Below are 14,410 nucleotides of genomic sequence, written 5' to 3'. Positions count from 1 at the left end.
GAGTCAGAAAGGGCGAGTATGCCGTCAGTCTCAATCTGACAGACGCATACTTTCACGTCAATATCCACCCCGATTTTTGCAAGTTTCTCCATTTCGCTTATCAGGACACCGTCTATCAATTCACTGTTACTCCCTGGACTTTTACTCAGATTATGGATTGCGTCGTATCTCTGTTCCGATTGACGTCATCTAGAAGGACAGCAGCGTTCCTGCACGACATCCTCCAGAAACATATAATAAGTTCTATCCTGCTCCAAGTCAGGAATGATGTTTTGCTCTTCTAGCTCATCTAGGCTTTATAGTGAACATGAGAAAAGCCAGATCTCCGCCCATGCCAGAACTTTGTCAATCTAGGTATGGAGTTCTTAATCATCCATAATCTGGAGCGACTTCCTCGTGTTCTTGTCACCAAAATCGTCGAACTCGACGAGTCTGTTACCAACAAGACCTGGATTTCAGCGAGAGTTTTTGTAACTCCTTGGTTTATTCAATGCAGTGGCAGACCTGATCTCGCTAAAGTTTCTATTATACAAGCCATGTTTCCTGATAGCCTTAGCATCCGCATGCAGGGCAAGCCAGCTACATGTCCTTTCAGTCGACCCGAACTATCTTCAGTTCAGACAAGAAGGTTCAGTAGTCCTCCTGAAACAACCAGGCTTTGTAGCCAAAAATTGGTTACTGTCAGTCGGTAACCAAAATTTCAGGAGCCATGCTAGATCCTGTCTGCGCTCTTAAGCACTATTTAAAAGCCTCCTCCTCCCGGTGAAGGCCGGAAAGCAAGACATCACCCCTCAGGCATTTGATTCGTGGCTGAAGGGGGTTGTACACTGGGAGTACTCTGAGATCTCTTAAGGTCAGAGTCGCCTCTTAAAGATTACAGCTCATGAGATTAGAGCCATCTCTGCCAGCCTCGCGCTCAAACGTAAATTTTCCATCTGAGATACTGTAGAAGCTCTTGTGTGGCATGCAAAGTCGTGTTCCCCGTCAGAGATTTAGCATCGCAGAGTAAGACTTTGCATCTGGTACAGAAGCACAGACGACCATCAGACCCAAATAGATCAATCAGCACAGCCTGTCAGCTTCGCTGGATTCGCCAGTGAAACTTTTGTAGGTAAGAAGATTTCAGCTTCATCTTCTCAACCTAGATAAGAGTTCATGGTCAATATATCCCATGCTGTGTTGCGTGTGTCATTAGGGGAATGGGTTATCTCTCACATGGAGAATCCAGCTATTATTCCCCAGAAGGATACCCGAGTTAGCAATTGGATGCTCAGCATCCCATCCTCCTCTTACTTATTCTCCTAACGTAATGTTATTCGGGAACGTATTCGAAGGCGAAAGCACATTTTTAAGTAATTTATGTTGCTCCGAGAACACTTACCCAATCACATTATTAAATAGCCCTCCCAACCACCCCACATGCATCCTCGTTAGTATGTCGCTCAGCAAAAAATTGGCGACACCTGGTGGTATCAAGGGGAGGTAATGGGCAAGAGTTACTGCCTTATGTCTATTTAAAATATACAGTATAAGACGATTTTCGTCCTTTTAGTATGGCTGGGTTCGCGAGGTAGCAGATTAATATTCCTAACGTAATGTGATGGGTAAGTATTCTGAGAGAAATATAATTTACTTTAAAATGTGCTGTCACCAACGCCACACAGTGCAGTGTCCTATAAATAGAACACATGTTACCTATATGACTTGAAACCCATAGGCCTGCCTGTTTTGGGATGGATAGCAAAGTCATTTTGAACCTGCAGCCTGTGGATTCCAAGTTTGACTATCTGCCAGGTGAGCTATCATGACTCCCTGACTATTAGTCAAGCTTCGTTAATCACTCAGATGTATTTTGTAAGCTAGGCTCTATTACCAATCTGTCTTTTTAATATTATTTAAGAGCACGGAGTGTTTAATGGGCTAAAATATGGCATCTAATTATGTAAGCAGAGATGATGTCACGGATAGACATTGCGTGCTTGAACTACACAAAATTTGTACGAATTTGCGCATTTGAAGACCACTGATGCGCGATATTTCAAGCACGTTATTTCAAAGTCGCGCAAATGAATATGAACTTGGCGCAGTGTATAGATTGCATTTAGCCCCTCGTACCTAAAGAATATTCGACAAATAGCATGTCCTTTTTCGTAACAGTTTACAGATCCAGGCTTTTTAGCTTGGCATGGTTTAAGTAAATTTGATTGACATACTGAGCCCTAGAACTAGTAGTTTGTCGTAGTTTTAACATTGCATCATGGAAGATTTATAAATGCTCATTTATGATACGGGCTGCTTAGAAAACCCAAAATGGCTGCTTCCCATCGTGGCGTATGATAGCGATAAAGGCACTTTATTTTTAAAGTTATGAAGTATATCGGATTATTGGAGCTGGGAAAGGAGATACTACTGAGTCAATTTGAACCCTTATAACGGTGTTCAATAAGGGTCCGATGTTCATGTTTGATGGACAAAAACAGACGGCATGCCCGTCAACCATGTCGATCACCTTTCAGCGGCATTTCGAAGTTAAATGTAGAAAAGGCACAATAACAAGCCTAATTAAAATAACTTTAAAAGCAGCATCCAATTTTTATTTCTTTTCCCAAACAATTTAGCAGTGCGGGATCTTGTGCTTGAAAACCATACTGTCCTATAAGGGTTAAGATAAATATAATCCAAGGTTAGAGTCAAGAATCAAAATACCTCTGTCTGAACAAGTAGACTGTGTATTAATACACTTAAAATCCTGACAGAGCATTAAGGACAAGATAGTAAATATGACATTGTATTCAGTACAGTACTGATTCAGGAAAATGAAACTGTGCCTGAACTTCAAAAATCTTATTTTGCTAGTAGATGTGAATGACAAGTGATAGGAATGTCAGGATTTTACAACATGCCCGTGGGTATGCAATACCGTGTTTTAAATGAAACATTTGTAATAGAATTGCAAGATTCCCACGACCCTGCCCTTAATACACATCAAAGTATCTTTCAAGAATACATTAAGGCAGAATTTTTTTCTAAATATCACAAATGTAGTCCATATGAAATGTTTTTCATAATGAAAATTGGATAGTAAATTAGCTTTTATTCGTACATCAATCCTGATATCACAATATTCATTTTACTCCCTTGTTCTGTCCATTGGACACAATCATATAAGTTATTGGCAGTTTAAACAGAGGCTACAAAAGATTGCATGGAAGATCAAAATATCTACAAAATGCGGAAAAAGCAAGGAAATGAAATTTTAATGCAATGTAAAGGCTGTATAGGCAGGTTAAAATTTCGTTCTTGTCATACTAACATAACCATCAAAGCATTTTCCTGATTTCTTATTCATCACAGGTCTCTCATAGACCCTGATCTGTTGGCACACAGCCTATCAACTGGACTGGTTACCATCATTGCTAGCCATGAGTCATCGATGCACTTCATTGCATACTGACCTTGACATGTATCTAGCTGAAACTTGAGCTTGTTTCGTGACATGTTATGTATTCAGTAGGGTTACTTCATATGTTCATATGCCTTAACTCGAAAGAAAAACATGTCATGATGGTTTAAATTGGACAAAAATGCGCATGCAACATGTTGGTACTTCCTTACGACATTTTGTATTGTGTGCAGATGCCGCTGTGATTAATAATATATATCTTCTTACTTAAAATTAGCAAGCAAGTTAATTGGATCCTCATAGATTTGAGCTGCGACCAATCATCAGTGTTGGCTACTGTGACAGTTGGTTGTGTATGCTAAGGGTCAATATGAAATGAAGCGGAGTGACAACCCATGGTTTAGTTACTTGATGTTAATAAATGGGAATGTGTCTTGTACATGGGTATAAAGCACCGAAAATTTTGGAAATCCGTTGTTTATATTGGCAAAATTAGATTAGATTAAATCTTATGTGCAGCAACCAGGTTTTAAAATCAAAATCTCCAGGTAAATAGCTTAGAGGCTGATGTTTGAAACCTTGGTTGTTTCAGAGATAGAAAGCTTAAACTACATTGGAATAACGATTTTTCAAGTAGATAAAACTTGTTTAATTGTACTGTAAAAATTACAAGTAAATGAAAGACGACCTCTTTTGATCACTCACGTTAGGAAGGATGTGACTTGCAACGTTTTCTCAGTGTGACCTAATAATTTAAACAAAAGAGGTTCAATCAGCTCACTTGGAAGATATACACGGGCTGTCTTAACCATGACAAATTCAAAATGTTTTGCATTCATTTTTGCCACAAATTCACCAGTATATCTTAAACATCTTTTAGCCATAGTATATTTCTAGTTTTCTCCATTTGTAGTCGTTTTCAAAGTGGAATGTGAAAATGTACCTGCCTTGGTCAATAGCGGGAAAACAGAACTGACAGGTAGACTCCATAGTATGCATGCCTTGGACTGCAGTCGCATCAACTGGGTCGATGGCTATAGTAACTCTACCATTTATCCAGGACACCAAACTCAGGATCCCAGCTATGGTACTGTCATGGCGCGTTGTAATGTAAGTATGCACAAGGCAGTCAGCCACAGAATTGCTACCCACACATAATAAGTCCGGATCAGGTTAAGTGTTGGGGTAGGGGTTCCCAAAATTTCAAAAAGACCTTGACTTTTCTTGAAAGTCTTCAATACAAACCTGTGTGAGTCTATTTACTCAGAGTCTGGATAATACCAAATAAACATGCTTAAGAATAATCCGTTGGTCAAATTCCAAGTGACAAGTGGCAGTATGTTTGAGTGTGTATTGTTTAGTAACCTGGGGGGTCCGGAAACCCCAATCCGGCCCTGCATAAATGGAATATTTGCAGCATAGTTTCCATCACTTTGTAAATTATCAGCGTCGTCTCCACTGTTGGCCCAACGTGGCAAAATGATCTTGGTTCAAGGTCATTTCGCTCATTGCACCTATATGAGGCATTGCCGAATAAATGTCAGTCCAACGTCACGATTTTATGATTCTTTGTCAGGCCAACGTTGGCCTAACATAATTTACCCAAGTTGGGACGACTTTGAGATAAGTTCGTATTCACTGGGCCAGGTTGGACCCATTGAGGGTCAATGACCAAAATGGTGTTTGACCATCGTGTATGATGTCTTGTGTGTAATAGTCTAAATAAAGATTATATTCCTGCTGATATTAGTCTAGAAAAACAACAATTAAGTATTAAAAAAACCACTTGGATCTAATTGCAAAACTCCTATATAAACAGGCACAATCTCAGAGATATTATACTCAGATAAACTATGTTTTCGGGTTTCAATGAAATTATTTTTTAATTTTGTAGGAATATGATTCTCAAATATATGTAAATTCAAATATATGTAAATATAAAAGTCATGAGTTCATGAAAACTAATCCACCTGCATGATAATACATGAAAGATATTCCAATACATGTATAATAAAATTTAAGAAAGGAAAAAAGTGATTTTTAAACAAATTAAACATACTGAACCATTCAAACAAATGTTCTGCTTCACATACGGGTTCTACAGATTTCATTTCAAAGGGTATCACACACTTTTTTATTGGTAGAAAACATTAAGCTTGGAAAAACTTGACCCAACAGTGGGCCAAAACCTATATTGCAACAATCGCATTTCAACCACTAAACAGAGTTTGCCTAACTAGTACATTTCCAATTCCGAAATTGGGAATGGTGTGACAGTGGCCCAGTATTGTATACCTTATATATAGCATGCGATTATCATCCAACATTGGCCAGCATACATATGATGTCTGGGTTTTCGCGAATATTCGCTGCACTTAAAGTGCAATCTGTAAATTTGGAATGTTATGATACAACTAATTTGCAAGTATGTTGCAGAGGTGAGTGTGTAGAGACAAGAAACCATTTGCTCTAGATGTTTAGCAAGTAAACGCAGCAAATATTCGGCAGACAGTGCATTCACATTTTACCGTTTGATAACCCTTTTCTACAGAATACAGTTGCGAGTAATCTAAAAACATTGAGTGAGAGCTTTGCTGCTCACATTTTGCAAATGTACAGTTTGGATTAAATAGTGTCTCCCCATAAACGGACCGGACATGCAATCATGCCCTCGTATACAAGTCATCGGCTTGAAAGTGTGTATCCATGTAACGGACCGGACATGCAATCATGCCCTTGAATACAGGTCATCTGTTTGATAGTGTATATACATATAAATAGCTGTTAGTAAATTCTGTCTTGCAAACATTTCGTAGACTTCCATTTACACAACAGTCTGTGAAATGATTCCAACACATTTGACATATTAACTCACCTTGCCTTATGTCCGTTCCAAGTCCGTCAACTTTTGCTATTTTCAGCTTTTCAAAAACCACATAACCATTTTTCACCAAGCATTGCATAGAGCATCCAGGTATTAAATTTTTGCAACTGATGCTCATTCACTGTCAAAATGTTTCTTACCTTTGAAAATCATTTGTACAAACTTGAGCAATATTCAACTTAATTTGAAAAGCATCCTGGTAGGAAGGGATTGTAAGTTGCTACAAGTGATGCCAATCTGCCATGAAATATTGATGTTGGTACCAAAAATAACCATAAATCTTTCAAAATTCTTGCCCAGATCTGCATAACGGAATTAAGTAAATTTGACAGCCTCTCAGGTTGAAGGTCTTTCAGATTAATGCAGATGAAGTAGATCACCAAACTCGAACTGCTCTACAAGCATTAAACTTTTTAATATGGCAGATGTAAAAAAGATGAGTTTTCTTGGGCCTACTTGGGCCTCATGTGTTTTTGGAAAAATTAAGTGTAACCACTACCTTCATTTCTGCATTAGAAACAGTGTCGAATATCAAACTTTTTAATTGAAACAATACAAAAATGTGATAACCCAAAGACAAAATTGTCCTTGAGTAATAATACAAATGGTTATTTCAATTAAAACATGCAAAATCTATCATTATGTCTGGTACGATGAATTCTAAATTTGAAGGTATGTTGAAACTACTGGTACGGTACTTTTCTTATTACGATAGCCATTCTACCACCGCTTGTAAATAATTAATGTCCCCCAAATATATTGTAAGATGTAAATCCTAATCGTGGCTCGCATTCACTGTTTACAGGAGACCAAGCATGAGAAAGCCAAAATTATGATTCCGCACCAAACGCATAATTTAACCAGGATTGGAATTTCGCCATTGAAATGTCTTCTCGTCGAATAATTTTTCGCCAGTAATTGACCAGTTTATGTTGTGTTATTTAAAACAATATGATTGGAAACTTGAATTAAAGTTTTATATTCTTCATTGCAAATAAATGTGGTGAAATAACTTAAAACGTAATTGTTACAGCTGGTCCAATCTCCTTGATTGCTTTTTTCATGACGTTAGGTATATTTCTTTCTGCATTGCAGTCTGTTACTCATGAGAACGGAACAACAACAGTCACGACCACCTTGACTTTTGAACTGGTTCAGGACATCCACTCTCATGCGGTGTATTATGTGCAATATTCCTATGGTAACCATGAATACAAGTGTCCTCAGGTGAAGCTCTATATGAAAGGTGATTATTTTTATAAAAGCAATTATTATTCACACACACACACACACACACACACACACATATATATATATATATATATATATATATATATATATATATATATATATATATATATATATATATATATATATATATATGCTTCTAAGCCTGTTTTGTTACAAGTCAAACTCAGACTTCAAGACCATACATGTTACTATAACCTGCTTATAACTTCAGGTGAAAAATTGCTATAGGTACAGATCACTAACAATAGATTAAGTCTACAAAATACTGACTCTTTTCCATAGTGTGTTTATTGTCACACGGAAGGTGTATCAAAGACTTACAAAATGTGAATAGATTATTCATTAGATACGAGTGTTGAAAATAAACTTATTTTCTAAGTCAGTTTTTCAGACAAAAGTGTCATCTGGTTCAAACATCTTTTGAATGATCTCGTTATCGTATCCTCCAGAATAGCCTTAGAAACAACAAGCACCCACTTATATACAAGATACATTTCCAAATGTTGTATATTCATTGTCTTTGTAATCTGTTTTAGACCCTATAACATCATTTGGAGACTCTGTTTTCTCGTGTTGATCAGTTTAAGCACACATCCAGAGACTGTAACATAAACTTAGTCTCACCAGTAAGCACATCCTATAGGTCACGTGGTACCGCATTAAAATAGATCAAAGACATATGTAAATTGTGCAACTGAACACCTGCAGCTTATACATTAGAAATCAGCTAATGCTTTGAGTAGCAGTAATACCGTACCCATATGAACAGGGTAACAAAACACTCACGACTGCTAGAGACGTAGATTTGCATCTGTATTTGAACTGTATGTTAGTAATGTTACGAGTAAATGCTCTTAACACAAGTAATAGAAAAGAGTGAAAAACAACAAACTTTGTAACAATTTAACAAATAATTTATTTCCAAAGAAATACAAAGTGAAAATGGGGAAAAAAGAACTTACGGTATTGCAAATTAAATCCCAAAATCATCCAAGATTTACAGACTCAAGTCCAAATAAAATAACGTACTAAATAAAATTCAGTACAAGTCCCAAAGAAATCCAAAATTGAAGTCGATGAGGTTTGATTTTAGTGTAAATTCCAATGAATCCCTCTATCCAAGAATTTTATCAGTGCACTTTTGTATTTACAGAGAAAATAATAACTTGAATTCAATAATTTGAAGAAAAGAAAATTCAGGCCAAACTGGTCACAACATAATACAACTTAAAAGTGCTAGATGTTAAAGCATGAAAGACCATGTCCTCACAATTACAAGATTATATAGTTCTCTACTTGACCTCAGGTCACAATTAGCTTATATTCCTGATATTTACAGAATCAAACTCATAACTAGTAAAATTCACTTAGGAAACTCAAAATCTTTGACCCAAATAAACATATGTACCTCCTCTATTAATAAAGATCTTGATATTAAGCTCATAAGCATAGAGAATGATTTAGGTATGTATTAGTTGTTGACATAAAATGAAATAAAAAGTTTTAAAATTTCAATCAGGTCAAGCAGAAATGAAATCAGTTTTGGACAAGGTCAAGTCCAGCATGCAATGTTACATTACAATAGCATTTAATGAAATAAAAAAGATATTAAAGCTAACAAACAAACAATTAAATTAAATATGCATAACAGTAAAACGAACACGAGAGTCACACAGTGGAATAATGTATTATTGCGGTTGTGGTGTACTGTTTGTTCAGTACATGCCTAGAAGGATATAAGTAACTGGATGTCAGTCACACGGTGGAGGGGAAGCAAAATATATTTCTAGTACATAGTGTCTGTTCAAAATATGCCTAGATGCATATCAACATTTGAAACAAGGAAGTAAACGTAAATCCATTTGATGAATGGCAATGCTGGGAAAGACAATAAACTCTTGTTACCGCATATATACTTGCACCAATCATATGCATAAAGAGAATATATCCTGCATCATTTTTTGTCAAATCCGTGTAATTTATATACGTGTCACTCAAGGTGGCTAGATCAGAGAGATAATTAAATGTCAGAGTAGAATGGATGTTACATCAGTATTTAACACGGGTACGTTTGACTAGATCTTTACATGGAATTGCCATCAAGTGTAATTCAGCAACTAAATTTTTTTTAAAGAATTAGTGGATTGTGTCAAAGGATTGCATTTTAAGCATTTTCATAGGAACAAATAATAGAATCATTGTTAACCACACGGTCATTTTCTTCAAAGCATAAATACATTATAAAGGAAATAAAGCAAAATATACAACGGTTTGATCAATAAAGATCAAACCTCTGCATTTTTACATCAAGAAGTCAAGTTCTAATGTCAGCTAGGAAAGCTCAGATATGAATATGGCGTGCGTGAGGATCACAAAAAAGCTGTTTAGAGGTAATCACGGTTATTCAAAATAAGTTTTAACATTCCTAATTTTTGCAAAGAACCCCTGTATACATGTGCAGTATAAAAGTAAAGAAAGATGTAATAAGGTAATTTGTAGCTCCAGAATAGGGTTTTCTGTCTATCATATGTTGTCCGTTGGCACCAGTTTGTTGTCACCACTCCACCAAATCTACTTGGATGATTGCCTTTAAACATTACACACACTTTCATCCATAGTCTACTTGGTCCTAAATGAAAATGGTGCCACTCGATGGCAAACAAATTTAGTTGATCGTTGAAAACTCCTTTACCATTGCAGCCATCTTAAACATTCTGTTGCTACCCCTTGTAACAGGAAGTCCTGTTGACCTTGGGTTTTCACCGGAAGGTTTCCTTTGAAGACTAATTGGTTGCAACTGAAAATGTTCCTTATCTGACCTCCTTTATGGCTACCATAGTGGCCTCCTATTTACATGGTCTTATTGACACAATTTTTACCAAATTGCATCGTGTAATGTCTAGATGGTCCTAAATCCATATAAATGGAAAGTCTTGCCGACACTGAGTTATTATGAGAAGTCTTATTATGATGTCCGGTTGGTCCCAAACAAAAATTGTGCAAAGCTTACATCCAAATACGACCACTATGACAGAAATCTTGAACATCGTATCACTACTTGGTCCCTGAATGGAAAGTCTTATTCAAATATGGTTTTCACCAGAAGACTTTTTCTTCAGATAAGATAAGCCTAAATGAAAAAAAAACATTCTGAAATCCAATATGGAATGGTGGCCATCTTGGGCAGCTTGACACGGCTACACCTCCTGAACTGATAGTCATATTCACATGAGGTTTTTACCGAAGAGCTTGTCATTTATTGTTGGACTTGCATCCACTATGACCACTATAGCAGCTAATTTCAAAGTTTTGTGGCTATAATATAATATCCAATATGGTTTCAACATTTAGCAATTTAAAAGAATGCTCTTATCTTCAATTCTGGAAATTATCTTTTGTCATTAGAACATCAGCCCTGTCGTTGGACTCTTGTTATTCTGGATTAAACGGATGCAAATATTTATGAGGCGTTCATAAATCTGACGTGGAGATTTCTTTTTACCACTCTAGAGACTGTATGTTTGATACAAGTGTGATCAAACACATTCAGCCAATCTCATTGAGATCATGTTTGAGTACAGTTCTGAGTGATATTAATTTATATTATTTGATATAACCTCTCATCTGATTGGCTGATAAGTACAGTTCATAAATATTATTTGATGTGACCTAAAGTATAGGTGTCTGAGCTTTTCAACAATTAAGCAACTATATTTCTGGCGAGATTTTGATCAAATTTGTTAAATAGTCTCATATAATCAAGAAGTTCGATGGCTTTAATTAGAAGCAATATCTAGACATTTTAATGATGTAGCATTGCACCTGATTGGCTGAGCTTGTTGATATGCTTGAGACCAAATTCTAGTCTGCGATTGTTTCACTGTAAATTTGTATTATCATTTTCACAGACGGTTTCTATAACATGTGAGAAGAACACATATTAATGAGATGCCTTTCTTCTGATTAGTTGAGCTGGTTGTCTCTGTAGATATAGAGATTATATTACTGAATGAATTACTATAAAATTCTGTAAATAGGATTATGTCCTCAAGATTTTGGATTACTTCGATTATAAGCAAGAGACTGTATATATCTTCGCTAGCGAAGGTTAAGATATGTTAACATATCTACACCTTGACGGATCAATCCGATCTTTCAATTCTTCGGGTCTCTGAATTTCATTGAATGCAGTGGCAAGCAACTGCATCCAATTAAAATTAAGTTGTTTGAATTTGAATATTGTTCCTACATGATCGAGACAAGGTGAGCACATAGCTGGTATGGACTCACACATAAGCAATTTTCCACTGTCGGTTCGTATCTGTACAAATACATCTTTTCCCTCATATACACCTGGAATGGCTTCTCTCTGGTAAGTCGTCATACTTTCGATGTTAAACTTGCAAAGTATCCTGTCGAACTCAACTGATTCATTATTTTCGGTCAGATTCAGAATTTTACTTTCCATTTGATATATTCATCCATCATTCATATTTTCATGTCAGAAGCATAACATTAAAATGATTCAAGATATCTATGTGAAACTTGGTATACATGTTCAACTTTTAATGTAAATGTGTCTATTGATGTTAATATTTCTTAGTTTCAGTTCTTTCTCATTCTTTTGAGCATCAATTCATCCATCATTCTCCTGAGCGTAATTTCCGCACCTTTCCAGATATATTTTCTTGAAACTTGCTGCATGTATTAGAATGGTTATCATGGTGTGCTTTTCTTAAACTTACTGCCTGTGTTAGATTGGTTATCCAGACTTTTAATTTTCATAGTGATCTAACGAAATGGAGCAGGATAAAAGAGAGATACATATGTAAAACTTCATGCAGCAATTCAAAACCGTACAAATGAGATAATTATATATATATATATATATATATATATATATATATATATATATATATATATATATATATATATATATATTCTCTATACTTTTCTTTATTTGGTGGGCATATATTTTTTAATTTCGACTGAATGACAAATCATTACAGGCGTATTATTTCTGTTTAAGTAATTCAAAGCAGTATATTGTTGCTTTCAACTATCATTATGAAAGATTCCCGGTACTACATCAAAAAACGTACTAGTGCAAAAGGCATGAAAAATGGATAAATGGATATCTTTTTGCATGGGACTCAGTAATTGTATCCCATTCCTTACTCATGGACAGTATGCATTCCGTTCACATTCGAAAGTTCAAGGCAAAAGTGATCTCAAGTTATAACACTTCAGTGGTGAATACTTCTGAATGATCATGCTCTAGAGTTGTCTAAAGGGTGAAATGAGAATGGTTGGACATTTATCCATTTGTAAAGTTTACCTAATCACTCACAAAGTAAATAAAGTCCAAATGAGTTTATGCTTTATGGGTGATTAGGTAACAATTTATACATCGATTAATACCCAACAATGATCTTTTAATCCTTATAATTCCAGTTTTCTTCCTTTCTGTCATGATGTTAGCAGATTTTATCAATAAAGCATTCTCTAAGATAGTTTGTAATTTTCTTTCATTATTCTCTTCCTTGCGCCAGAATGTATAACTCCATATTCGCTAGCCAAAATATGTTGACTCGTATATTATTATATTGAGGAGTGTCAGAACGGGTCATGCCAGTGATCCAAGGAACTTGGAATTGTCATCTTTGAAAACAATGTGTTGGATTTTGTTGTTTAAATCAGGCTAGACTTTTCTAGCCATTACACTTGCATATGGCACGTGCATATTTAGCATTACTTGTTCATGCTTTCTACGCCTATCTGTCTTATATTGTGTCCAGTTTTACAGAAATCTTCTTGTCATATGACCCTGACCTATAATAACATCTGGTGGAACATATTGTTTAATCAGGGTGCAATAATTTTTGAAGATTGGCTTGCAAAGTCTGTCATATGCTTTAAGTGGGAAAAGGGGGGATTGTTGAATGACCGTTCAATTACATTGTTTTGACTTCTAATGGGCGATTTTCATCAGGGAGCTGCAAATTGTGATCGGAAATCACGGGTGTTCTTATTATTATCGTTAAAAGCATTGGTATAGACTACGTTTCACATAAAGTGACCTGGACATTGGCATCAAAACGTAGCCTGCAGAATTCTCCGATGCAAAAATAATAAAGATCGGTATCAAGTGAGCTTTTATATCTAACAGATTGCAGAAAACTCGGTCGACTCATGACAGTTGGAATTGTCGTGTTGTAGTCTGCAGACTTCATCATTCTGTAATAATCTAAAATAAAACAACCTTTTGGGAAGATGAAAACCTTTATAAAATCAACGTAAACTGTTTTAAACTGCAATGCTATGTTATCTCGTACGTTTAGTATGGCTGAAATTCACACATTCTCTTTGACTCGCTTGAATTAGTCGTTTCACAAGTTTAAGTAACATTAGTTAAGAGTTCAAGCCATCCTATTCCCATGGAGTGTTAAGATTTCTCAATTTCCTCAGTTTATTCTGGGATTTCCATATGACTGTGTGATAGTGGAACGAATGGTAGAAATCAAACAAATGTAAATGTACTTGGAAAAATCATGAGTTATTTGTCTGTAAGATATAGTTCATATCGATTTCACCTCAAAACGATAATTTTACGATATGGCTTGTTTTCAAGCTCGATTTAATAATAATGCACCAATATGAATGTAGCTAGTTCATGCATTGTTTGTTTTCAAGATAGATTTGGTAGTACTGCACTTATATGAAAGTAGCTAGTTCATGTGAAAACGTGACAGCATGACTGATCTAGCAGTCCAAACCTCCTTAGCAGTACATGCAACTAGCAATCCTCGCCTCGTGAGCAAACAATCTATCTCATTATCAATATATCGTGCATGGTCATCACTGAACATTTC

The 14,410-nt window shown here is 35.8% G+C and overlaps 1 protein-coding gene across 1 annotated transcript in view; it reads left to right on the top strand.

Annotated features, from left to right (window-relative positions):
• Positions 1-14,410, top strand: part of LOC149776504 (uncharacterized) — a 50,058-nt gene that overhangs the window by 31,278 nt on the left and 4,370 nt on the right. Inside the window, exons 5-6 of the mRNA XM_089940936.1 lie at positions 4,317-4,513; positions 7,383-7,533. Of these exons, the coding sequence (XP_089797062.1) occupies positions 4,317-4,513; positions 7,383-7,533 (348 nt within the window). The remainder of the gene's footprint in view (positions 1-4,316; positions 4,514-7,382; positions 7,534-14,410) is intronic.

This window comes from Sinohyriopsis cumingii, chromosome 18, assembly GCF_028554795.1.
Source record: "Sinohyriopsis cumingii isolate HCF-2022 chromosome 18, ASM2855479v2, whole genome shotgun sequence".
Taxonomy (NCBI): Eukaryota; Metazoa; Mollusca; class Bivalvia; order Unionida; family Unionidae; genus Sinohyriopsis; species Sinohyriopsis cumingii.
Note: the sequence above shows the minus strand (reverse complement) of the source record. Positions and strands in the feature narration are given on the sequence as shown.